Source organism: Carcharhinus amblyrhynchos, chromosome 5 (assembly GCF_965287045.1).
Source record: "Carcharhinus amblyrhynchos chromosome 5, sCarAmb.v2.hapA, whole genome shotgun sequence".
Classification (NCBI taxonomy): domain Eukaryota; kingdom Metazoa; phylum Chordata; class Chondrichthyes; order Carcharhiniformes; family Carcharhinidae; genus Carcharhinus; species Carcharhinus amblyrhynchos.
This window is the reverse complement of record NC_137328.1, coordinates 101,555,002-101,581,005: the sequence shown is the minus strand read 5'-3', so window position 1 is coordinate 101,581,005 and position 26,004 is coordinate 101,555,002. Positions and strand designations below refer to the sequence as shown.

Sequence of the window (26,004 nt, the reverse complement as noted above, 5' to 3'; positions counted from 1 at the left end):
AGAATAATGAATGCAATGTGATTGAGAAAGAAAGATCTATAATTCATAGACCAGCAATAAGTAGTCAGTAGTATCCCCTAACATTCTGTGTAAAATAAATTTTACTGTAAAAGATATAAAGCACAACTCTGTAAGGGCTCTGATAACCCCTGGTTGATTTGCTCATCAAATTTCTCCCTAGATAATGGTCACGAAAAGCACAAAGCTGTGTGAGAGTTGGTTACCAAGCAACGTGCTAGTCAGCAGTTCAATTCATTCAATAAATTAATTACAGGTTTTAACACTTTTAACCAATTGCTGTATCTTGCCATGAGTCACTGAAATGATTTGTCCTATCAGCTGCTGCAGTGGTTGTATTTTACTGGCATCTCTATCTATTATCTGGATTTTCAGCAGTGGATCTGGGCTGTGTGGGGACTCTGACTCATTGAAACTGCTGAGTAGCCCTGTTATCGGACCTTGGGGCAAGGGGCAAGAGCCCTACTGTCTGACAGTCATGCTTTGTGCTAGCACTATTCTGGGACATGTGTATTGGTGACAATGACAGGGGGCAGCAAGGTGGCAAGTGGTCAGCACTGCCTCACAGCACCAGGGACCCAGGTTTGATTCCTGCCTTGGGTCACCGTCTGTGTGGAATTTGCACGTTCTCCCATGCCTGCATAGGTTTGCTCCGGGTGCTCCAGCTTCCTCCCACAGTCTGAAAGACATACAGGTTATGAGCATTGACCTGAACAGGCACTGGAGTGTAGCAACTAGGGGAATTTCACAGTAACTTCATTGCAGCCTTAATGTAAGCCTTACTTGTGACTAATAAAATAAACTTTGAGCTTTGGGATGTTGGTGACACTGCCGTAAGAGAAATCAAAGAATGAATTTTCTTAAGTTGCAATTTTCACCAAAACTATTCAGAGCAGCATAGCAGAGAAACCGCTAATGATTTGTGAGGTGGGAAAGGAAAAGAAAAGGTTACATTTTGCAATCAGAAAGAGCTCAGACTTTCTTTAGACTTCATTGTTCATGGTACTTGTAAGTAATTGAGTGAATTCCTGTAAAAGGCTCTTCGCTTCTCAAACATGAATAATTTAATGTCAGTCTTAACTGATCAAATGCTGCGATTGTAGGTGGGACAGTTTGATTATGGAGTGAAGTGTATAACTTGGACCATATCTCGCTGCTGCCTATTTGGAGTGTTCAGGGACTGAGTGAAGAGGGGGAATAATAGATTATAAGAACAGAAAAATGGAATGCAGAGTCTGATCCCATTTGCAAACCTAATCGATGCATTTTAGATATGTATAGATGGATCATTTATCTTGGCTTCAGAGCTGAAGGGTCCAAATGGGTGCAAACTCAACAGAGCAGCCACACCACCCGTATATCTGTGCCAGCGCGTGGCTGAGTTGTCTTGTGGCTGGGCCTCATTATCATACCTGTGGTGACCTCCAACTGCTCCACTGAGCTCACTACTTCAGGGACAGTGAGAAATCAGTCAGACCATAAGATGTAGGATAAGGAGTAGGCCATTTGGCCCATCATGTCTGCTACTCCATTCAATGAGATCATGACTGATCTGAAATATTAATCCTCAACTCCACTTTCCCACCTTATCCCCATAACCCTTGATTCCCTTATTGATTAAAAATCTGTCTATCTCAGCCTTGAACTTACTTAATGACCCAGCCTCTACAGCCCTCTGTGGCAAAGAATTCCACAGATTGACTACCCTCAGAGAAGAAATGTTTCCTTATCCCTGTCTTAAATGGACGATCCTTTACGATGAGAATATGTCCTCTGGACCTGGACCCTCCTTCAAGGGGGGAAACAACCTTTCAGCATTTGCCCTGTCAAGCTCCCTGAGAATCAGATATTTCTCAAGGTTGGCTCCCATTCTTCTAAACTTCAATGAGTACAACCCCAAATTACTCAACTTCTCCTCATAAGAAAATCCCTCCATACACGTTATCAACATAGTGAACCATAGAAACATAGAAAAATAGGAGCAGGAGGAGGCCATTTGGCCGTTCACACCTACTGCACCATTCATTATGATCATGGCTGACCATCCTACTCAGTAACCTGTTCCCACTTTCACCACATATGCTTTGATCCCTTTAGCCCCAAGGGCTTTATCAAATTCATTTTTTAAAACATCCAATGTTGTGGCTTCAACTGCTGTCTATGGTTGAGAATTACCACTTTCTGGGTGAAGAGACTTCTCCTCATCTCAGTCCTAAAAATTTATCCCATATCCTTAGACTGAGAGCCCTGGTTCTAGACTCCCCTGTCATCAAGAACATCCTTCCTGCATCCATCCTATTTAGTCATGTTAGATTTTTTTAAGTTCAATGAAATTTCCCCCTCACTCTTCTAAGCTCCATGCTCCTCATATGTCAGTCCCACCATCCCAGGAATCATGTGGTAAACCTTCTCTGCACTCCCTCTGAAGCAAGAACATCCTTCCTCATGTAAGGAGATCAAAGCTGCACACAATATATTTGTGGTCTCACCAAGGCCCTATATAATTGCAGCAAGACTGTACTCTAATCCTCTTGCTGTGAAGGCCAACATACCACATGCTGCACCTGCAAGCTTACTTTCAGTGAATGGTGTACAAAGATACCCAGTTCTCGTTGCACATTCCCCACTCTCAATCTATACCCATTTAGATGATAAACTGCCTTCCTGTTTTTGCTACCATTTATCCAAATTATACTCCATCTGCCATGCATTTGCCCACTCACTCAACTTGTCCAAAGCACTCTGAAGTATCTCTGTATCCTCCTCACAGCTCCCCCTTCCACCCAGCTTTGTGTCATCTACTTGGAGATGTTACATTTTGTTCCCCTATCTAAATCATTACCATACATTGTGAATAGTTGGGGGTCCTAGCACTGATCTCTGCAATGCGCCACTAGTCACTGCCTGCCACTTGGAAAAAGACCCATTTATTCCTACTCTTTGTTCTCTGTCTGCCAACCTATTTTCTGTCCATCTCAATACACTACCCCCATTCCCGTGCACCTTAATCTCTTACGTGGCACCTTGTGAAAAGCCTTCTGAAAGTCCAAGTAAGTCCATATCCACTGGCTCCCTCATCCACTCTACTGGTTACATCCTCAAAGATTTCCAGTAGATTTGTCAAGCATGATCCTCTTTCATAAATCCATGCTGTCCAGTCTTGCTACTGCTTTTCAAGTGTTTTGCTATAAAATGTTTTATAATGGACTCTAGCATTTTCCCCACTACCGATGTCAGGCAGACTAGTCGATAAATCTCTGTTTTCTCTCTATCTCCCTTTTTAAATAGTGGGGATACATAGCTACCGTCAATCAGTAGGAAGTATTCCAGAGTCTCTAGAATCTAGGAAAATGATACCGATGCATGCACTGTTTCTAGAGCCAGTACTCTTACACACTCTGTATTTAAATGTAGTTTATCAGGCCCTAGGGATTTATCGGCTTTCAATCCCATCAATTTCCCCAACCCCATTTTCCTACTAATTCTGATTTCCTTCCGTTCCTCCCTCAAACTAAACCCAACATTTCCCAACATTTCTGGTACCTTCTCTGGATTGTCTCCAAAGCCAGTATATCTTTCTAGAGAAAAGGGGATGAAAACAGTTCACAGTAATCAAGGTTTTTAAAATTCTTTCATGGATTGTGGGTGTTGCTGGTTGGGCCAGCATTCGCTGCCCAGAACTGAGTGGTTTGCCCAGCCATTTTGGAGGGTGGTTAAGAATCAATCACATTGCTGTGGGTTTGGAGTTGTGTGAAGGTTAGACCAGATTTCCTTCCCTAAAGCGCATTGGTGAACCAAATGGGTTTTTTAAGTGGTTTCATTGGACTTTATCCACAGTGTATTGTCAGTATTATTGTTTATTGTCAGTAGATTTTCAATCCCAGGTTATTTAATTGAATTCAAATTCCACCATCTTACTAGTCCAATGACAATGCCACTACATCATGGCTTTTCCGAAAGGTATGATCTAACTACTGCCTTGTATAGCTTTGGCAAGACTTCCCTGTTTTTATACTTCATTACCTTTGAAATAAACGCCAATTTTGCATTTGCTTTCCTTATCACATGCTAGCTTTTTGTGATTTATGCACAAGGGCCCCCAATTCCCTCCGTGATGCAGCTTTCTGCAGTCCCTCTCCAGTTAAATAATATTCAGCTCCTTTGTCCTTCCTACCAAATGTGCATAGCTTCACATTTACCTGCATTATATTACACTTGCCAAGTTTTTGCTCATTCACTTAACCTGTCTATATCCCTTTGCTGTATATCTCTCTATCCAGCCACCACACTGATTTATATTACAACCTCAACACTGGATCAAAGGGAATTCCAGGGCTGGACATGTCATATGAAATCCAAATTGACATTAATCATAGAAATTAGAGGTGTTCCTCGTGTTCTTGCCAACATTCCCCTAACAGAAGTTGCGTCATTCAGTATTTCCTCCCAAGGCCCAGTGTAATGTAAGTGAACTTTCTCACTGAGTTGTCCTGGTTAATCTCCAAATTGCTCAGGGAGGACTGGGACAAGAGTTTGGATCGTGAGCTGTTTGTAATATTTCTCCAAGTGAAGGAGACATTTATCAGATCCACAGGGAAGAACTGCAGAGGAAAACGTGGGCCTTCTTTTCATCACCATGACAACTGAAGCAGACTCAGTTAAGATGTGACTGAATCACTCGAGTCAAACGTAGAGTTAAGTCAAAATGCCTGTACCGTGTTTTACACAGCTGTAGCATCAAGTTGCAGCAGAGTTCAACAAATTTGTTAATGTGATCCTGATCATAGTCACAGAGAACAGTTCAAAAACTGGAGCAGTCTACGTTTGTCCGAGATACCATTTTTCATTGTACTTTGCCTTTTAGCACAGTAGCTTATACACACAAGCGGGCACACATTATAATCTATAGAGAGGCTTGGCAGAGTAATGAAACCTGTTTGCTTTACGATACCTTTGACCTCCCACCTGACACTTCACTTTGTATCCATAACAATAAAATTTATGGCATAATAAATATTTCATAAAATCAGGCAGCCCTGTACTTGTTCAACATTTTGAACTTGCTTCATTATTTAAGGAGATCATGGCTGATTCGTATCTCAACTCTATTCATTCAACATTGTCCCAACAAAAACTTCTGGATCTCTTTCTCAAAATCTCCAATTAGCCCAGCATACAAAACCTTTTGGTGGCAGCAAGTCTCCATTTTCTTGCTGTGAGAGAATGCTTCCTGACCTTGTTTCGAAATAGCCCAGAGCTCCAATTTGAAGGTTATGTTCCTTTTGTTTTACGTCAATCCTCTGGCAATATCTTGTGTCAGGTGGAGAGGGCCCGAAAAACCACCCATTATCATCAGAAAATGCTGGAGGGTGGCATAGTGGCACAGTGGTTAGCACTGCTGCCTCATAGCTCCAGTGACCCAAGTTCAATTCTGGCCTTGGGTGACTTTGTGGGGTTTGCATGTTCTCCCCGTGTCTGCATGGGTTTTCTCTGGGTGCTCCGGTTTCCACCCGCAGTCCAAAGATGCGCAGGTTAAGTTGATTGACCATGCTAAATTTCCTCTTAATGTCAAGGTAAATATATGGGATTACAGGGATGGGGCCTGGGTGGGATTGTTGTCGGTGCAGACTCAATGGGCCAAGTGGCCTCCTTCTGCCCACTAGGGATTCTATGAAACTCAGCAGGTCTGACACATCTGTGGAGAGAAAATAGAGCCAACGAGTCTGGATGATTGGCTCTATTCTCCCTCCACAGATGCTGCCAGACCTGCTGAGTCTCTCCAGCATTCTCTGTTTTTGTTTCAGATTCCAACATACGCATTGTTTTGCCTTTATCACCCATTATTGTCCCTTGTTTTAGTTTTGAAGCATAACCAATAAGGCGTAACAAATGATCTGTGCAGAGCAATGTGTAACAAAGAGAAAATGACCAGAAAGCCTGCGCATGTGGTTTTTTTTATTAAGAATTAAATGTTGGCTAGAATAACGGAAGAACTCAGTGCTCTCAAAGCAGCTTCTCAATGGAAGATTTCCAGATGATTTGAAAATGTTCTTGCTGCAGTATTTTGACCTGCCAGCACTGAACTGAATTTCTGATTAATGCCAAACACACCTGGCCTGACAGAAGGTGCTTCACTTGTAACCAAACATTCTTTCATGAACACTATTTGTTATGAACCCGTTAAAAAAAACTTCTCGTTTCGGACACTTGCACCTATGCGGAAAGGTATTTTTTTTCCGGAAGAGCTTGGTGTAAGCTTGGTGTATATTATTCTTGAGGGTGTGTAGCTGACTAAGGTGAAGAGTCAATGGGAGAATTCTGAGTACTCATGGGTTTTGTGTTTAATGACTCGTGCCTGATGAAGTGTTTTCCCACATAGAAAGAATTTGGTGCTTTCAGCTGTCTCCGTTCAGCTCAGTTCCAGCCTTCAGGAGAACAGTGACCACAATACCACACAACCCTGCCACAGCAACCTCTGCAAGACATGCCGGATCATCGACATGGATACCATCATCACACGTGAGAATACCATCCACCAGGTACATGGTAAATACTCTTGCAACTCGGCCAACATTGTCTACCTGATACGTTGCAAGAAAGGATGTCCCGAAGCATGGTACATTGGGGAGACCATGCAGACGCTACGACAACGGATGAATGAACATCGCTCGACAATCACCAGGCAAGACTGTTCCCTTCCTGTTGGCGAACACTTCAGTGGTCACGGGCATTCAGCCTCTGACCTTCGGGTAAGCATTCTCCAAGGCGGCCTTCACGACACACGACAGCGCAGAGTTGCTGAGCAGAGACTGATAGCCAAGTTCCGCACACATGAGGACGGTCTCAACAGGGATCTTGGGTTCACGTCGCTCTATCTGTAACCCCCGTGACTTGTCTGGGTTTGCAAAACCTCACTTACTGTACTGTCTGGAGACAATACACATCTCTTTAAACTGTGATCAGTGCTCCTTCCACTCACATTATCAGCCACTTCAGGTCTTGAACAGCAGGTTAGGTGTAAGGATTCGCATTCTAATCAGTAATCTCTAAACTGTCTGTGCTTTATATGCTCTGTCTGAGGCCAGAACTCTCCATTCACCTGACGAAGGGGCTAACCCCGAAAGCTTGTGAGTTTACTATCAAATAAATAGGTTGGACTTAAACCTGGTGTTGTCAGACTTTTTACTCCGTTCAGTTCAACAGGTGAAAGCCCCTCTACTTCCCATATTTAACCAAATGTGAGTGGACTTCTATATTGTTATGTTGTGTCACTTTTCTCCCTGTGCCACGCTAGCCATTTTCACCTTTTGAAGTTCTCCCGCTTCTGAGGTGGAACTTTCCTGGAAATCAGCACAAGGCTGACAGGGGACAGGAAAAGCAGCTTGACAGCAATGGTAGCTTTCTCTGCCACATTGTACAGGACTCAGAGTTAAAAAACTTAAGGGGAGGGAGGTGGTGGTATGATTCAGGTGTAGAGACCTGATAAAGATGTGGTAATAAATTAAAATGATGTTCCCGATGTTAAATAGTGGGAAATGTGCCTTGACCAGGGGAGGGGATAATCGGCATCGTGCATTTATGTCAGCGTGGAACACTATTTAGGACTTCTTGTGAGATTGTTCCACTCCTGTCACCACACCTGCCTGACAAAGACAGGAGTGGAAAATCCCGACTCAAATCTTCCAAAGACGTAGTCCTGGCACCTGAGAGAGCACTTGGCCTCAGGAAGCTGCAACGCTCTCTGTGAACTGGCTACTATGAAGCAAGCAAGACTGGATGATTCTCCCTACCATATTAAAGAGCCTCATCTTTGCTTAATGTATCCAACATGGCAGCTTCTCAGACTGGAAGCCTGGTGTTAAGAAGAACATCAAACTACTACTCGGCTGTAGCTGTGCGACATGCATTGGATTGCAGAACACACATCCAGTCAGTCAGTTTTTCATTGAAACGCATGTAGTATTTGTTCCTAATCCCAGATCTTCAAGTACCATCTTCTTTTAAACCTGATTGAGGTGTCCCAAATTATGAGGGACATAAATAGGGTAGAGAAGAAGAAACGTTTCCCCTTACGAGAGGGGTCGGTAACCAGGGGGCATAGATTTATGCTAAAGGGCAGGAGATTTAGAGGGGATTTGAGGAAAACCTTTTCACTCAGAGGATGGGGGGAAACTGGAACTCACTGCTTGAAAGGGATGTGACAACCTTCACATTTAAGGAGCATTTAGATGATCACTTGAAACGCCATAGTATACAGATCAAGTGCTGGAAAGTGGGATCAGAATAGAGATGGACATAATGGCCGGTGTAGACACATTGGGCTGAATAGCCATTAAACTTCTGTGACTCTATGACCTAACTTGTTAAAGTTGGAAAACTGAACCATATAGATAAGATGATTGAAGTTTGGTCTAGTGTGTATGTATATGTGTGTGTGTGTGTATGTGTGTGTGTATGTATGTATGTGTGTGTGTGTGTATGTGTGTGTGTGCGCGCGCGCGCGCGCTGCTGGTACGGGGCAGGTGTCACTGGATGGGAACACTGTGTGAATACTGAACTAAGAATTAAGCATAGTTAGCCAGGCTTCTGATCCTGATTCTTATCCAGTGACCTTTTCCAGCAAGGGCAAGATTGTGGAAATTGGGCAAGAACAGAATCAAATTGGGCCGAGTTGTCTCTTTCATCTCACATCATGAATGGGCTGCTGTCTCACACTGACAGGGCCTACACATGGATAATGATTATTAGTGGAGAGTTGCTGGTATTTCAGGTTTAGTCACTGCTGAATTGAAAAGAAATGCCATTAATGGGGAGTTTAGCAGTGTATTCCAGCATGCTGCACCAATAAGTGCTGGCACCAGATTCATGGCCAATTTTCTACAAAACAAATTCCTTATCTAAGATGAATTATTAAGGAAAGACGGTCATGTTATTTCCATCGTGATGGCTTCAAGCTCCAAACCCTTCTTGTTCCCATTTGTTAGCCATTGCTTAAGAATAGTTTGGTCAGTGAACATATCCCCTTGTGGACAAATAACCCAACCCCTTTGAAAATGGATCTTGTACCCTCTGGTCTGAGGTGGATAGAAGCAACTCAGAATTTTGTCAGACAGTAATGTGCTGACTGATTTGTCTGGTTGATTCACTTATGGGAGTGCCTAAATCCTTCCCCAGCATCACCCCTCCCAATCCAGAGCCTGGTGGAAAAGCTAATATGGAGCACCTACGAGATGGCAGTCAGGAATTACATTTAAGGTGGCACAATGATTAGCTCTGTTGCCTCACAGCTGCATGGAGCCGGGTTCGATTCCCAGTTTGGGTTACTGCCTGTGTGGAGTTTGCACATTCTCGCCATGTCTGCGTGAGTTTCCTCCACGTGGTCCAGTTTTCTCCCACAGCCCAAAGATGTGCAGGTTAGGTGGATTGCTCATGCTAAATTGTCCCTTAGTGTCCTGGGATGTATAGGTTAGAGAGATTAGCAGGGTAAATATGTGGGATTAAGGAGATTAATCCCTGGGTGGGATTGCCATCGGTGCAGACTCGATGGGCCTATCCCTTCTGTAGGGTTTCTATGATTCTATGAATACATGACACTGGAAGGCTCACAGTATATTTGGGCCGAAAGGGGAATTGGAAGTAAAAGGCTACATGGTTTGGTATGGCTCATAGTGATTTGGGGCTTAAGGTCATTTTAAATGATTATTGGTCAGTGACCAACAATATTTTCATGTGCTTAGGGTGAATCAGCTTTTCTTTAATGCTCACATCATGACATCTGAGTCAGCCCAGTTGACTAAAGGATACAGTGATGAAGTACACCTGCATGCACTCTCACATAATTACATCTGTAGCTCATTGGAGCACTCAGATGCGGTTGCCAACATGTTACTCGACATCAGTAACTCTACTCTCCTAAGAAGTGGATGTGAAATTTCTGTGTCTGTATTTCTAGGACATAAAACCATTTCTTCCAGCTCTCAGTTAAGAACCTAGCAGACAGAGTTCCCATTGTTCATCAATGCTTTGAACTTCAGGCACTCAGTAAATCAAGCTAATGATCTCCCCTTAAACCCGGAAAGAATTGCAAAACTATGGGAAAGAGCATGATGCTCCTTGGATCACTCTTTCAAAGAGCTGCCACAGGCAAGATGGGTTCAATGGCCTTCTTTTGAGCTGTATGATTCATTTAATGAGTCCTGTACATGGCATCAGCCTTTCCATCACACCCATTTCAAATCTGAAATTGACACTTGCTGTATCTTTATGCATTGTAAGTACATAGCCAAATAGGTTAAAACTTAATTATTACAGTTTGTGATTGAAATGTTGGGAATATGGAAAATATTTACACAGACAAGTTGGCTTTTAGTGCTTGTGAATAGCTCACAAAGCAGCACTTTTCTTGTGGCCCGTCTAATACATGGGGCAACACGGTGGCATAGTGGTTAGCACTGCTACCTCACATTGCCAAGAACCTGGGTTCAATTTCTTGCTTGGGTCACTGTCTGTGTGGAGTCTGCACATTCTCCCTGTATCTGCGTGGGTTTTCCCCAAGTGCCCCAGTTTCCTGCTGCAGTCTGAAAGATGTGCTGGCTAGGTGCATTGACTATGCTAAATTATCCCTCAGCATACCCAAACAGGCGCTGAAGTGTAGTGACAAGGGAATTTTCATAGTAACAATGTTAATGTAAGCCTGCTTTTGACTAATAAACCTTATTACACATGAGGTTGCATTTTCTGTTAGTGTCTGCTTACCATGTCTCAACCTTTCTGTTTGGCTGTAGTCCTTATTGAGATAACCACGTCATAGTTCTAGCAATTAGAAAGCTACAGGCTCGATCATAATTCCGACAAAATACTAATTCTTTAAAAATATATCTTTCTGCAGTTGTTAAACTGGTGTTTATGCCTAATCTTAATATAATAGAGGGGTTTAATGGATTCTCACTTCAGAGAGGAGTTAAGAGTCAACCACGTTGGCATGAACAAATACTGCGTGTCCTTGATAAGTACGTCCCTGGCAGGCAGGGAGGAAATGGCTGAGTGAGGGAACCATGGTTCACAAAGGAGGTTGAATGTATTATGAAGAGGAAGAAGGAAGCATATGTAAGGATGAAAGAACAAGTTCAGTTGGGTCGCTTGAGTGTTACAAGGTAGCGAGGAATGAGTTAAAGAAAGGGCTTAGGAGAGCAAGGAAGGGGCTTGAGAAGTCCTTGGTGGGTCGGTTAAAAGAAAACCCCAAGGCTTTTTACTCTTATGTGAGAAATAAAAGTACGACCAGGGTGATGTTAGGGCCAGTCATGGATAGTAGTGGGAACTTGTGCATGGAGTCAGAAGAGAAGGGTGAGGCGTTGAATGAATGCTTTTCTTCAGTATTCACTAAGGAAAGGGGCCACGTTTTTGAGGAGGAGTGAGTGATACACGTTGATAGGATGGAGGAGGTAGATGTTCTGAGGGAAGATGTATTAGCAATTTTGAAAACCCTGAGGATGGATAAGTCCCCTGGGCCAGATGGGATACATCCTAGGATACTTTGGGAGACAAGGGATGAGATTGCAGAGCCTTTAGCTTTGATCTTTGAGTCTTCACTGTCCACAGGGATAGTGCCAGAGGACAGGAGAGTGGCAAATGTTGTTCCTGTCTTCAAGAAAGGAACTAGGAATGGTCCTGGTAATTATAGGCCAGTTAGTCTTACATAGGTGGTTGGTAAGTTAATGGAAAGGGTCCTAAGAGATAGGATTTATGACCGTGTGGAAAGATGCAGTTTAATCCGGGATAGTCAGCACGGTTTCGTGAGGGGTAAGTCCTGCCTCACAAATTGTTTGAATTCTTTGAGGAGGTAACTAAGTGTGTGAATGAAGTAGAGCAGTTGATGTCGTATATATAGATTTTAGTAAGGCACTTGATAAGGTTCCCCGTGGTAGGCTCATGAAGAAGTTAAGGATGTGTGGGATAGAAGGAAATTTGGCCAATTGGATAGGTAACTGGCTGTATCAAAGAAGACAGAGGGTGGTGGTGGAGGGAAAATTTTCAGACTGAAGGTCAGTTACCAGCAGTGTACCACAAGAGTCAGTGCTGGGTCCTCTGCTTTTTGTGATTTTTATCAATGACTTGGAAGAAGGGGCTGAAGGGTGGGTTAGTAAATTTGCTGACGACACCAAGATTGGTGAAGTAGTGGATGAGGTGGAGGACTCTTGCAGGCTGCAAGATAGGATGCAGAGCTGGGCTGAAAAGTGGCAGATGGAGTTTAGCCCTAATAAGTGTGAGGTGATTCATTTTGGTAGGACAAACTTGAATGCAGATTACAAGGTCAACGGCAGGGTTCTAAGGAATGTGGAAGAACAGAGAGATCTTGGGGTTCATATCCATAGATCTCTGAAAGTTGCCACTCAAGTGGATAGAGTCATGAAGAAGGCTTATAGTGCATTAGCGTTTATTAACCGGGGGTTTGAGTTTAAGAGCCGTGGGGTTATGCTGCAACTATACCGGACGTTGGTGAGACCACATTTGGAATATTGTGTTCAGTTCTGGTCACCTCACTATAAGAAGGATGTGGAAGCATTGGAGAGAGTGCAGAGGAGATTTACCAGGATGCTTGGAGGGTAGGTCTTATAAAGGAAAGATTGAGGGAGCTGGGGCTTTTCTCTTTGGAGTGGAGGAGAATGAGAGGCGACTTAGAGATTTATAAGATAATGAGGGGGATAGATTGAGTGGACGTGCAGAGACTATTTCCTCGGGTGGATGTAGCTGTTACTAGGGGGCATAACTGTAAGGTTCATGGTGAGAGAATTAGGAGAGATGTCCAAGGTAGATTCTTTACTCAGAGTGGTTGGGATGTGGAATAGACTGCCTGCTGTGATAGTGAAGTCAGACACTTTAGGAACTTTCAAGCGGTTATTGGATAGGCACATGGAGCAGTCCAGAATGATAGGGAGGGGATAGCTTGATCTTGGGATTGGACATAGTTCAGCACAACATTGAGCGCCGAAGGGCCTGTACTGTGCTGTAATGTTCTATGTATCTATGTTTCTATGAGACTGAAATCAGCTATTGGCCAAAAAGAGCCAGAACTACAGGTTTCCTTCCCTTAAGAACATCAGTGAATGAGTTGAGTCTGGCACAGTGATTAGCACTGCTGCTTCACCGCACCAGAGAGGCAGATTCAATTCCAGCCTTGGGCCATTGTGTGTGGAGTTTGCATGTTCTCCTTGTGCCTGTGTGGGTTTTCCCTGGGTATTCCAGTTTCCTCCCACAGTCCAAAGATGTGTAGGGTAGGTATATTGGCTATGCTAAATTGCCTTTAGTGGCAGGGGATTAACAGGGTAAATATTTGGGGTTACGGTATAGGGCCTGGGTGGGACTGTTGTCAGTGCAGGCTCGATGGGCCGAGTGCCCTTCTGCACTGTGGGGTTTCTTTAACTTTATCAGTTTATGATAATCTGCTGGTTTTGTGCTGATTTTTGCTGACACCATATTTTAGTACTAGTGTTTTAAACGGAATTCAGATTTGCTTTATGCCATGGTGGGATCATTAACCCAGATCTCCCACCAGTAATCTAGTGATGCAGAGTCGACTGCTCACTTACTCCCAGAAGGAGAGTTGGCAAAGGCTGGCACACCAGAAGGCCCCACAGCCTTAACACACTCTGGGGTGGGCTAAACAAAGTGAGAATCGGACTTCCGTCCCTCAGTGGTCAGAGGTCCTGCCCTTGAGGGCTGCCGACCACTCTGATTGGCTGACGGCTCTAGCAGTCCCAGCAGCACCGGAGAAGTGGACGCTACCCAGCCTGCACAAAGAAATCTGAAGGAGAATGAGAGCTGTCACAAAAGGCCAAGTCTCAGGTCCTTCGGGCGGGGAGGGATCCAAGAGCCGGAGAAGTTGGGTGCTGTGGGGAAACCAGGTTTTGGAGGGCAGGCGGGGAGGAAGGAAGGAGAGTGTGTTGACATCTTGTGGGTGGTGTCCCAATTCATATAGGGCACCCCTCCAAATGTGCTTTCCCACCATCACCATCAACCCCACCCACCCCCCACCTCCTTCACCCCATGGTCTCCCATTCCTCCCTTTGGCTATCTGTTATATATCTCAGATTGTTCATTGCCACGCTGTTTATCTTTGTTCTGCCATTTACGCAGTCTGATTTCTTAATGGCCGCTCTTAGCACCCTTCTTAGCCATGATCACCACCATTTGCATTCCCTTTGTCTTTTTTTTCTGTGACATCTTTATCACTTCCCTCAACCCTGCACTCACCCTCAGTATAAATCTTGTCCTATTTTCTTCAGCTCCGACAAAGGGTCATCCAAACTTGAAACAGTGGGTCTATTCTCTCGCCACAGATGCTCTCGGACTTGCTGACATTTTCCAGCATTTTCTGTTTTTGTTTCAGATTCCAGCACCCGCAGTAATTTGTTTTAAGCCCACCTTTTTTAAATCTAGGCTACAAACAGCAGCCTGCCTAAACCCCATCCACCTGTCCACATCTGCCATATTCTGGTGTGGGCAGGACATTCTTATCCTGGCTGGTGGGCTTATTGCTAACAAGCCTAAGTGGTCTTTAATTATTTATTTACATATAGCAGGCCAGCTGCCAATTTCAGCACCCACCCACCAACTATATCATGAAGGGTGGGCAGGAAGATGGCAGACTGGACAACTGCCATATTTTACCTGCCTTCCTCCAAAAAATACCCCTGGTGTGGGAGGGGGGCACGTAAAATCCAGCCATAGGACACTTATGCAGTAAAGTCCACCTGATTTAGAGTTTTGCAAGCATTGTCAGTCATGAAATAACTTGTTCACAGGGGAGTGCGATCATAACATCCCTACAGTGAAGATGACCATTCAGCCCATCAAGTTTGCACCAGCCGCAATCCCACCCAGGCCATATCTCCATAACCCCAGGTATTTACCTTTCTAATCCCCTGAACTAAGGGGCAATTTAGCATGGCCAATCCACCTAACCAGCACATCTTTGGACTGAGAGAGGAAACCGGAGCATCCAGAGGAAACCCACGCAGACACCCAAGGCCAGAATTGAACCGGGTTGCTGGCGCAATGAGGCAGCAGTGCTGCCACCTCTGCCACCTCCATTGATAATTGACCTTCATTTGGTGCATAATCTTTCATCACACACAGCATGCTGCATGGTTTATGACTAATGTCAATGCTCGAGGATGTACAATACATAGTAAAATAGAGGTTATTGCGAGGATTTTATAAAATATATTTCATATATATATTTTATAAAGCTCTGATGAACCCTTAAAAATAGTGGTTTGGCCTCAATTTGAGTATGGTATCCAATTCTACCATAACATAGGAAAGACATGAAGACTTTAGAGAGATTGCTAAAAGAATTTCTGAAAATGGTTCCAGGATTGAGGGACTTTAGTTCCATGGCCAGATTCGTAAAGTAGGTCTTGTTCTAGGCACCCTCTGCGTGAAAAATTTCCCCTGCAAATCTCCCTTAAACTTACCCCCCCTCTCATCTTGAACCTGTATGCCCTTGTAATCGACACTTCCACTCTGGGGAAAACGCCTCTGACTATCCACCCTGTCTATGCCTCTCAATTTTATAAATTTCTATCAACCTCCATTTTTCCAGTGAAAACAATCCTAGTTTATTCAACCTCTCCTCATAGCCAACACCCTTGAGACCAGGCAACATTCTGTAAACCTTCTTCGCACTCCCCCAAAGTTTCCATGTTCTTCTAATAGTGTGGTGACCAGAACTGCATGCAATACTCCAAATGCGGCCTAACCAAGGTTTTATATAGCTGCAACATGATTTCCCAACTCCTGTACTCGCCTTTGTGAGGAGAAGGCTAAGAGGAGCTTTGATTGAGATGTTCAAAATCCAGAGAGACCAGAAGAAAGTCGATGGAGAGAAACTGTTCCTATTGGCAAAAGGGTTGAGAATGAGGGGGCGCATAGGAATGAAGATATGACAAATTGTAAAGCTATATTTTAAAAATGGGACACAAAAGATGTTAAGATGCCTGCAGCATACCATGTGACTTTTGACATTTGAGTCTGCAGCCAATACCTGGTTAAATGTGAAGGAACATCACTGCCACTTGTGAGAATCACACATCTCATTGTGTAAGGATAGGCCAAAACGTACAGATATTGGGGTTTGTAGATAACTTATTTCCATATTTCACCAGGGATAAAAGAGACAGCAAAACACAATGGTTGTTAGATGAAAGCCTTTGTATTTTGATGATAAGCTATCAAAGTAATGAAAAGACATTGGTTGTTTCAAAAAGCCACACAACACAGGATGTTTGTCAGCCTAACACACCACAGGGTGAGAGACACCTATATTTAGAGCCAGCTTTTCAATAGTAAGAGTTGGCCCATGGAGATAGAAGAACCAGCCATCTAAGCAGCTGCAGTAACTAAGCAACTAAGGTAGTCAGCAGTCATATCTTAACAGTGGGATAATGATCCTCGTTAACCTGCTCTAACTTCAGATGGACCTTGAGAACAAGACCCTTGGCAATTCAACTTCAAGAAGCCCTGCGTTTTACTAAGAATTCTCTGCTTTACAAGATGTTTTTTCCAGCCAAAGATTCAACTCACAATGTCTGAGGCAAATAATAAATAACCTTCTTTATGTTAAAACTCATAAAACAGCTTGCTGCTGGGAATATTTAAATTGAGACAACCACTCAGGGTAAAAATGTACACACCTCCTGCACGAAACACTTTGATCTCAGATTGTAAGAAAACACACATTCCTTTCACAACAGGTGAATGGCAACATGAGGAAAGGCTGTTTTCTCTAGTGAATGGTTAGGATCTGGATACAATGCCTGAGCACACAGTGGGAGCAGCTTCAGTTGTGGCTTTCAAGTGAGTATGGGATAAGCCTTTGCTTGAGGCAATTTCAGTCTATACAAGTGTTGCAAAAGAATCATCTGTAATGAAAGCAGACCATTTATAACATTGGTATCGTAGTTGATCTGGAGATAAGCTCTTAACCACATTTCCATTAAATCACCATGACTTCCTGCTTCCACCTCTGTAACATTGCTCGTCTCTGCTACTGCTGGAAACACAGTTGTTACCTCTAGACAATCAGCATTTCAATACTCTCCTGGTCAATCTCCCATCCACGTCCTCCGAAAAATTGAGCTAATCTGAAACTCCTGCAACAATACCCATCTCACTTCATCCATCATCCGTGTTGTCACTAAGCTACATTCGCACCCGATCTGGCAAATCTCTTAGAATGTCCTTCCTGTTTTCAAATCGCACCGTGTTCTCACCACCCTATCCCTCATTTCTGTAAAATCCACCAGCCCTCTGAAATCTCTGTGCTCCCTGTATGCCCAGATCCTTTGATAGGCAAAGGGATCTGGCTGTACAAGTACACAGGTAACTGAAAGTGGCAATGCAGGTGGAAAAGGACGTAAAGAAGGCATACGGCATGCTTGCCTTCATCGACCATGGTATTGAGTTTAAAAATTGGTAAGTCATGTTACAGCTTTATAGAGCCTTAATTAGGCCGCACTTGGAATATAGTGTTCAATTCTGGTCACCACATTACCAGAAGGATGTGGAGGCTTTGGGAGAGGGTAAAGAAAAGATTTACTAGGATGTTACCCGGTATGGTGGGCATTAGCTATGAGGAGAGGTTGGAGAAACTTGGTTTGTTCACACTGGAGCGACGGAGGTTGAGGAGAGACCTGACAGAAGTCTACAAAATTATGAGAGGCATGGACAAAGTGGATAGTCAGAAGCTTTTTCCCAGGATGGAAGAGTCAATTATGAGAGGGCATTCGTTTAAAGGAGTTGTACAAGGTAGATTTTATTTTACAGAATAGTAGGTGCCTGGAACTTGTTGCGGGGGAGGTAGTGGAAGCAGATACGGTAATGACTTTTAAGGGGCATCTTGACAAGTACATGAATAGGTTGGGAATAGAGGGATGGTCCCTGGAAGGGTAGGGGGTTTTAGTTTAGTTGGGCAGCATGGTCAGTGCAGGCTTGGAGGGCCGAAGGGTCTGTTCCTTTGCTGTAATTTTTCCTCCTATTCTGCAATCACGTTGTTCACCATTAGCAGCCATGCCTACAGCTCTGTATCAGCTGTGCCTAATTTGGGGGCATTTTTGCCTCCAAGTCAGAACGGTCTGAATTCAAATCCCACTCTAGGACTTAAACAGGACAGTCTTGACTGACACAGTGGAGTAGTGAGAGAGTGCTGGCTAATAGCCATCTCTCAATCAACATCACAAAAAACAAATTATCTGGTCATTATCACATTGTATAATGAATCGTTGAATCTCAACAGTGCAGAAGGAGGCCATTTGGCCCAACGAACCTGCACCAACCACAATCCCACCCAGGCCCTGTCCACATCACCCCACATAATTACGCACATTGCCACATTACTCACCAGGAACAATATCAGTTTGCTTTGCTCAGGTATCAGCCCAGTGTACCTCTCCTATCCTCCCCCACTCCCCCAGTGAGGACTCTCACTGTTTGAAGATCAGTGGCTGGAGTTGAAAAACATGTTGTAATCAGACCAGAGACTGTTCAATTGCCTTATTTTGCTCTGCTGTTTCTGACTGTCGCTGTTCACCTCCTGAGTTGGATTAGAAGAAGGAATCCTGTGTGTATTTAGTTAAACGCACACAGAAAATAAAATTGAGCTTTACCAATTGTGGTGATCGGCCCTTTAAGGATCAATCTGCAGAGTAAGGATCACATGATCCAGGGAATCAATCAGGGAGCAGGATGGGAGGGAATCACCTTGGTAGCTCCTGTACTCGGAGTCATCTCAGGCGCAGATTGCAGCCACAAGGCCACTAAACCTCTGCACACTTTAACCTGTAAATAAACAAGTTGTGTTCTCCCTAAGCTGGTAAATGAGCATCTTTACACTAACCTATTTATAAGGAGGGGAAATCATTAGAGCAGTATTTTCTTCTGGTGTACTCCTGTGACATCTGTGAGAAAAACAAAAACAGTCAGAAGTATAGTTTCTGCTTTTATAAAGCAATTTTGCAGACCAGAGCCATCATATATTTCTGGCACCTCATCAGTATATGCACCACTGTCAGAAGTTGCCTATTTCAGCTTCACCCTTGAGAAAAGATCATTCCTGGTGGGTCTCCATAAGGGGCTAAAACTCATGATCACAAACATGTTTGATACAAGCACAGAAGGGACTACGTGATGCACAGCACTGACACTATATGTTCTGTCTTTAAACATTTTGTAAGGTCGACTGGCACAGTTTCCTCTTTGGTCCTTTGACATTTTTTGTCACTTCTGAAGTGTGGCACATTAAAGCAAAACCTCGCACTACATATTTCAGACAAGAATTTTAGATGTAATTACCTAAATTACAGCCTGTATCATGATGATTTTCATGTATAATAATAAACCATTGCAGACAGCAGCTAAATATGAAACTTGTCAAAGAGCAACAGAAGGAAGCCAGATGTGCTTCCAGAAATGAATAGAAAACAATGTAGTCTTCTTTTATAACGCCAGCCCTGAGTCTCTTATTAAAAGCGGCACTGTACATTTCTGCTCTGTTATAGGATGATTGTGATTTCTTTTGTAAATAACTTGGGACCATGCATTTGGTTAAAACATTACATATGGAATAACTGCATTCAATTTTCCTCACAGGGATGTCCATCACAGTAAAAAGACCAGTGTAGGAGTTACTATTTTCTACCTTTTTGAAGGGAAATATCTCCTGTGTGTTTGTTTGTTCTACCAGTAAGATGGAGGCAAAGGAAATATAGCTGACAGGATATGCTTGAGAAATGCAAACAGTGTAATTTATCAAAGATGTGTATCGGGGCAAGGAGGAAGATGGTATGAAATTTTTACACCAGATCAGTGACCAAGAATGTAAAACAAAGCAAGTTTGCAGTACTAAAATATCAGTCTGTAAGAGCTAACTAGAATTGTTTCACGTCATTTTAATTGCTGATCAATAATGCAGCAGTAAAGCTTCATGCATCAATGGCTGTTCAACTTTAGTGGCCTGACAGTAGCAGTTTAAATTTAAATCTAGTACAGCTGGCCTCTGGTCACTTGGTAGGTATATACCACTTTTGTTGTTTGAGTGATAAAAGCCAGGAAGGACCCTACTTAGTTTGTGAGCGGTAGATGCTGCAACTTTGTTCCTCCTCCCCGGAATACAATGAGCTAGGTTTCACACTCTTGATCTTGCACGGTGGCACATAGTGGTTAGCACTGCTACCATCTGCACAGCGCCAGGGATCCAGGTTCGATTCCTGGCTTGGGTCACTGTGGAGTCTACACATCTTCTCCATGTCTGCAGTGGGTTTCCTCCAGATACTCTAGTTTTTTTCCCAAAGTCCAAAAGACATGCTGATTAAGGGCATTGGCCATGTTAAATTCTCCCTCAGCGTACCTGAACAGGTGCCAGAGTGTGACAACAGGGGGATTTTCATAGTAACTTCATTGCAGTGCCTATTTGTGACACTAATAAATAAACTAAACCTAAACTCTATCCAATCATCCTTTGTAGAAAGTGAACTCATATTCCCACAGTCAAAAGTAAAATACGTGCTAGCATTCACCATTCCAGCTTTAAATATAAAAAAGTGTCCTCTTGGGCACAGTAGGTGAGGTTGTGAGCTGCGGCAACCCTCAGCATGAATCAGTACAACCAGGGCAGCAACCCTTGGATTAATGCATCATAAAGCTGGATGTAAGGAGGATTTTTTTTCCTTTGTAAATCAAGATACCTGGATGACAATATTGTGCACATATTAAAATAATTGATTTGTGATTTCTTTCAGGCCTCTTTCTAATTCTTGGTCTGATCCTTTATCCTGCTGGATGGGGCTCCCAGAAGGTGATGGACTATTGTGGACCAGATGTTTCACCTTATCAGTTAGGAGCCTGTTCTCTGGGCTGGGCCTTTTACACCGCGGTTGGTGGTACTGTCCTCACATTCCTCTGTGCCGTGCTATCTGCACAAGCAGAAATTGCGACATCTAGTGATAGAGTGCAGGAAGAGATTGAAGAAGGGAAAAATCTCATTTGCTTGCTGTGAGCTTCTTGATTTTTTTTTCACTTCATGGGGAGTCTTAATTTTTTTTTTAAGTTTTTGAAACAGCGCATTGGGAGTTTTAGCATCTTATTACTTTCCCAATGAATTTATATGGCAGTGATTTGAGACAGAATTCCATCCCGCGACTGATAGAACTGGACATGCCGCACAATCTACAACTGTGACGGGGAAAAGTCTGAATGGTGTTTCTTCATTCGGAGCAGATGATGTGTTTTCTTATTTAAAGAAACTGTCTTCTGATGCTGCACAATCTGGGGTATTTTGTGAGTTGTCAAAAGACAAAAAAACCTTCTCGCATCAGAGGGCTAAAGAAGTACTTTTACGTGCACACAAATGATGCTGGATTTTAGAAACCTGTTTTAAATTTGTTAAGGGAAGGTATTTTCCACTGTAAAGTTTGATTTTGTGTGAGATGGAGCCTGCACCTTTTGTTATGACATCCACGATCTTTTTGAAACGGGTGCAACACAAATCTCATTTCCAATTTTGCCAGCATGTCACTGAATGAAGATCCCAGTGAAAAGGGACAGTGAAGTTCACAATTTTATTGAGCAGGAGATCATGCTTCATCCTAAAGGAACCACCCAAACACTTAAGATAACATGCATAACTGGTTTCACCTCGCCATTCATTTTGGAGGCAAGTGCGGGGGAATTTTGAAGGCAATAGGAGTCATGGCCGCTAGTTGGAGAACCAGCAAGAGATCCATGTCTTGCCTGTTTTGAGTGCACCGATCGAGCAATCAACCTGTTACCAACGCTCTTTTCAGAACCCCAAGAATGGACATTTCTACCTTTTGAGAGCTGCTGGCCAATCCAAGGCTAGCCTTTCTTTTGCTCAGCAGCGCCACCGGGTTGGAGGTGGTAGCCACTCCAGGTAAAGCCAAAAAGGGGGATCATGCGGGGACCCAAGCCAGAGGGATGCAAATGCAAGATGGATTCATATCAAGAGAGCAAGGACATGGACTGACTGCGCAGCTCTCCCACTCCTTGATCAGATAGCGAGTCCCTTTGAATGAAATCATTCCCCCTTCCCCAGGAGGCCACAACCAATGCTTGTTGTGCTCCCTGTGTGGCAATAGGCTCATCTGCCACCAGATTAATACAATTGGATAAGTTATGATGGATGAGGCATGAAGGTCAGCTGTAGGCCTTTACCACAGTGGAAGATTTCAGGGTTCCCCTCACTAACCAACGCACCGGATTAAATGTCCTCCCACCTTCAAATCTGCCATGGTGGGTGGAGGGTGGAAGGACTGTAACACTGACTTGTTTGAAAGCTTTTCCAAAACATGCTTGAGAGCAGAGGTGAGTGAAGCAAATAGTCCAAAAAAGTGTTATTAGCTAAGGTAGTTGTGAAAATCTTTACCAGTGCAAACAAAGTTTTTTGTTAAAAACTGTCTTCATATTGAAACAACAGCATACAAATGGTAAGGCCTCAGCGGTCACAACAGCATTTTCAGCATACAACAGCATGTAATTGTTGTTGGGGCCATCATGACTGCTACAGGCCCAACTCTGCAATTCATTCATCTCAGCAAATGTCCCTGGTCAGCTGTTAAATGATGTAGAGATGCCAGCGTTCTTACAGCTGTTAAATGCCAGCATGAAGCACAGAGCCACTGAACTGTGAATCTCTTCCATTCGATGAAAGCCACATTGCTGTTAATACTAAAGAGGCCAGCAGTCAGCTCCCATCACTAGTACCAATCACTTAAGCGCAGTGCTTAACTGTTCTAATTGTATTTCCTATTCTAATGCTATTTGTGATCTATCCATTTATGCATTTGCCAAAGAAAATGCCTAATACCACTATGTTTGACTGAGAACCTTTGTACCTTTATTATAGGGTATTGCCAATCACCAGTCATTTTACATAACTTGCCATTTTACTAGCAATGTTCAATGCAAATGAGCATCAGGAATACATAGTGTCATTTAACCTTGTGGAACATTTCAATCTTCAAGTGCCAGTTAAATATGATACACTAAAGGTGTAACAGTTTGAGGAATTGGTGGATGTGATTTTAAGAATCACCTTTTAAATCATTTCATATAAATTACTACAGCTGTTTTATAGAGCTAGATGTAGCACCTTCCAGACCCACGACCTCGACCTGCCTAGAAGGACAAGGACAAGGACAACAGAAGAACGGGAACACCACCACCTACAAGCTTTCCTTCCAGGCACACAGCATCCTCACTTGGAGCTATATCCATTCCTTCTCTACTGCAGGGTCAACATTGTAGAACTCTTCCAGCAGCAGAGTGGGTGTACCTACAGATGGACTGCAGCTATCAGGAAGGGCTTACAAGAACTCAGGATCAATTTGGGATGTGCAATAAATGCTGGCCTTGCCAGTGATGTTCACACCCCATGAAAGAATAAATGTTCCTCAATAATTTCAATGTAATTTATTTTGTGAAACATGAAAAAGGCACACCTACTTGCTGCATGTACATTGAAGAATAATGAGAAACTGGAATTAGGAAACCAAAATAAAAATTGTACATTCCAAAGCTGGTTAGCTGTAATGTAGAAGCACTAAAGGCAAAGGTGCATCCAAAACCTGGAGGTGTTACTAAAGTACAAAACTATTGTGGAAGCAAAGACAGATAGTCCAAGATGCATAGTTTTCTTGTGAATAAAGGAAAATGAATGGACTGCAGAAGCTGGCTTGATAACCATCATCTGTATTGTTAAACCTGTGTATTACTAGCTCTTTGTGATTATATAATGACCACATTTAAATGAGAAAGATAATTTTTTTTGGCTAATGTTCATTGTTCTGTAACCCATTGTGTTTATTATGTGCCATAGTCTTTTGTAAAATTTTAACCATTATTTAAAATTAATACAATGTGTGAGATATGTGCAATAATTGATTTTAAAAATTGACATTGTTTATCATGCATGTGTGCATGGGAGGAGAAAAGGTTTTGATTAGGGCTGATGAGTCTTATCTGTTTTAATTTACTGGTCTCAGTTTATGAAGCTGAAGTATCCCAAATCCAACAAATTGTTTCCCATTTCTTAATAAAAGCAGTATTACTAAACAAGCGATCTTGGTGTACACTGGGTCATGTGAATGTGGAACAATCAGAATCAGATTTCCAACTTCCTGCCAAACCCCTGACCCAACCAGGTCACCAAAAGTAATTGTTGGGTAAAACAGAATTGCCAAAATGTGCGGCAGGGTGGCGTGATGCATATAGTGAGACAGACACTGCCAAATTCCTGACCTTTGTTATACCTTGTAGAAGCAGTCAAGGTGGAGGATCCCACAAGCCACAGAAAGGGCAAGGTTGTAAGAATGACGAGTATTTTTACTATGATGTGTTGTGGGACTTCTAGGGACCAAAGAGCAACATTGGTAATGGCCAGGGAATCTTGGTGCCTTTTTTAAAAAAGCAACATATGTTGATAAAATGGCAAAGGTAAAATTCTCAAATTGATTGCTGCAATATAATTTTGTACCAAATTTAATACAAGTTATGAAGAGTATTGGATAAAGGATACAGCATTCAATCATTAGTTATGACCATTTTTAACAATCCATCTCTGCTACATGTATAGCAACCTCAATAGCAGAAATCAGGTTCTGCTTACCTGGGTTGGATAATGAGGTACGATCGAGAAATCCAACGTGAAGAATTTACAGAGGAAGGTTTTATTCAGCTCCCTCAAAATTATTTGCACACAATTTACACTGTAATGATTGGATTCTACCATTATGATGAAATACTGTGACAGTTGATTGTTAAATGGCCAGTTGGAAATAATATGGTCTCAGTCAGTATAGATCAACTTCCTGCTCCAATGCATGTTCACTGTTTTTTTTTAAATGAACACAGGCCCTAAAGCCAAATTTCATTGTACTTCATGACTATGAAAATTACAGGAACATATTGAAATTAATTATTGGGACACCAATAACCACTATTACTTAACTGCTGTGTGATTACAAATAGTTAACCGTAACCAAACCTCATTTCTGGAAATTGAGTGTTGCTCTTCAGTGGACTGACCCGAGGAACAGTCCCAGCTGGCCATTTACCCTATGACTTACCTAATGAAAGAATTCAGCAATGCTGTAAGGATTTCCTCCATGTTTCCAAAATGCTGAAAATTAGAGTATAAAAATTGCTTATTAAAGCTGTTTGTCTTTCATACATGGTGGCTGTTTCATACTGTTAAGTTGCGAAACATAGCCCTTGTTGCATTATAGGTTCAATGTTGTGCAGTTGTTTTCTCCCCAAATATTATTCTGCAACTAACCAGTGACACAAAGAACCCAGAAAACAATGGAAATACACCATGAGTTGAGGAGGAACTTCTTCACCCAAAGGGTTGAGCATCTGGAAATCCCTGTCCAGTGAAGCAGTTGCGGCTACCTCGTTGAATGTTTTTAAGGCAAAGATAGATGCATTGTTTGAACAGTACAGGAATTAAGGATTACGGGTTAAGGTAGGCAAATGCAGCCAAGTCTACAGAAAGATCAGCCATGATTTTGTTGAATGGTGGAGCAGGCTCGAGGGGCCAGATGGCCTACTTCTAATTCATCAGTATTCTGAAAAACATCTACACGTGTTGGATGAAGTTCCAATAGAAGCTGCCAGGAAAAAGGACAATTGAAAGAGGGCCTATTTACAGATACTGATTGGCCTGCTGTAATTTCCAGCATTTATTATGTCAGATTTCAACATTTTTAAACTTTCAGAGTCATACAGTACAGAAAAGGCACTTTGGTCCATCGAGTTGGTGGGGCTGCATTTGGAGTGCTGCGCGCAGTTCTGGTCATTCTGCTGTAGGAGGGACATTGTTGGAATGGAGGGAATGCAGAGAAGATTTGTAGGGATGTTACCAGACTGGGGAGTTTGAATCATGGGGAGAGGTTGTGACTTTTTTCCCTGGAG

The 26,004-nt window shown here is 42.9% G+C and overlaps 1 protein-coding gene across 3 annotated transcripts in view; it reads left to right on the top strand.

The window, feature by feature from the left end:
• The window catches only part of LOC145343241 (LHFPL tetraspan subfamily member 2 protein-like), a 170,400-nt gene extending 145,151 nt beyond the window's left edge, over nt 1-25,249 (top strand). For 2 of the 3 annotated variants that reach the window (XM_080189339.1, XM_080189340.1), the window contains one exon: nt 20,814-25,249. In XM_080189339.1, the coding sequence (XP_080045465.1) occupies nt 20,814-21,070 (257 nt within the window). In that variant the 3' untranslated portion in view covers nt 21,071-25,249. The remainder of the gene's footprint in view (nt 1-20,813) is intronic. The other variant, XR_013886692.1, reaches the window with a different exon arrangement.
• Nucleotides 25,250-26,004: the final 755 nt, after the last annotated feature.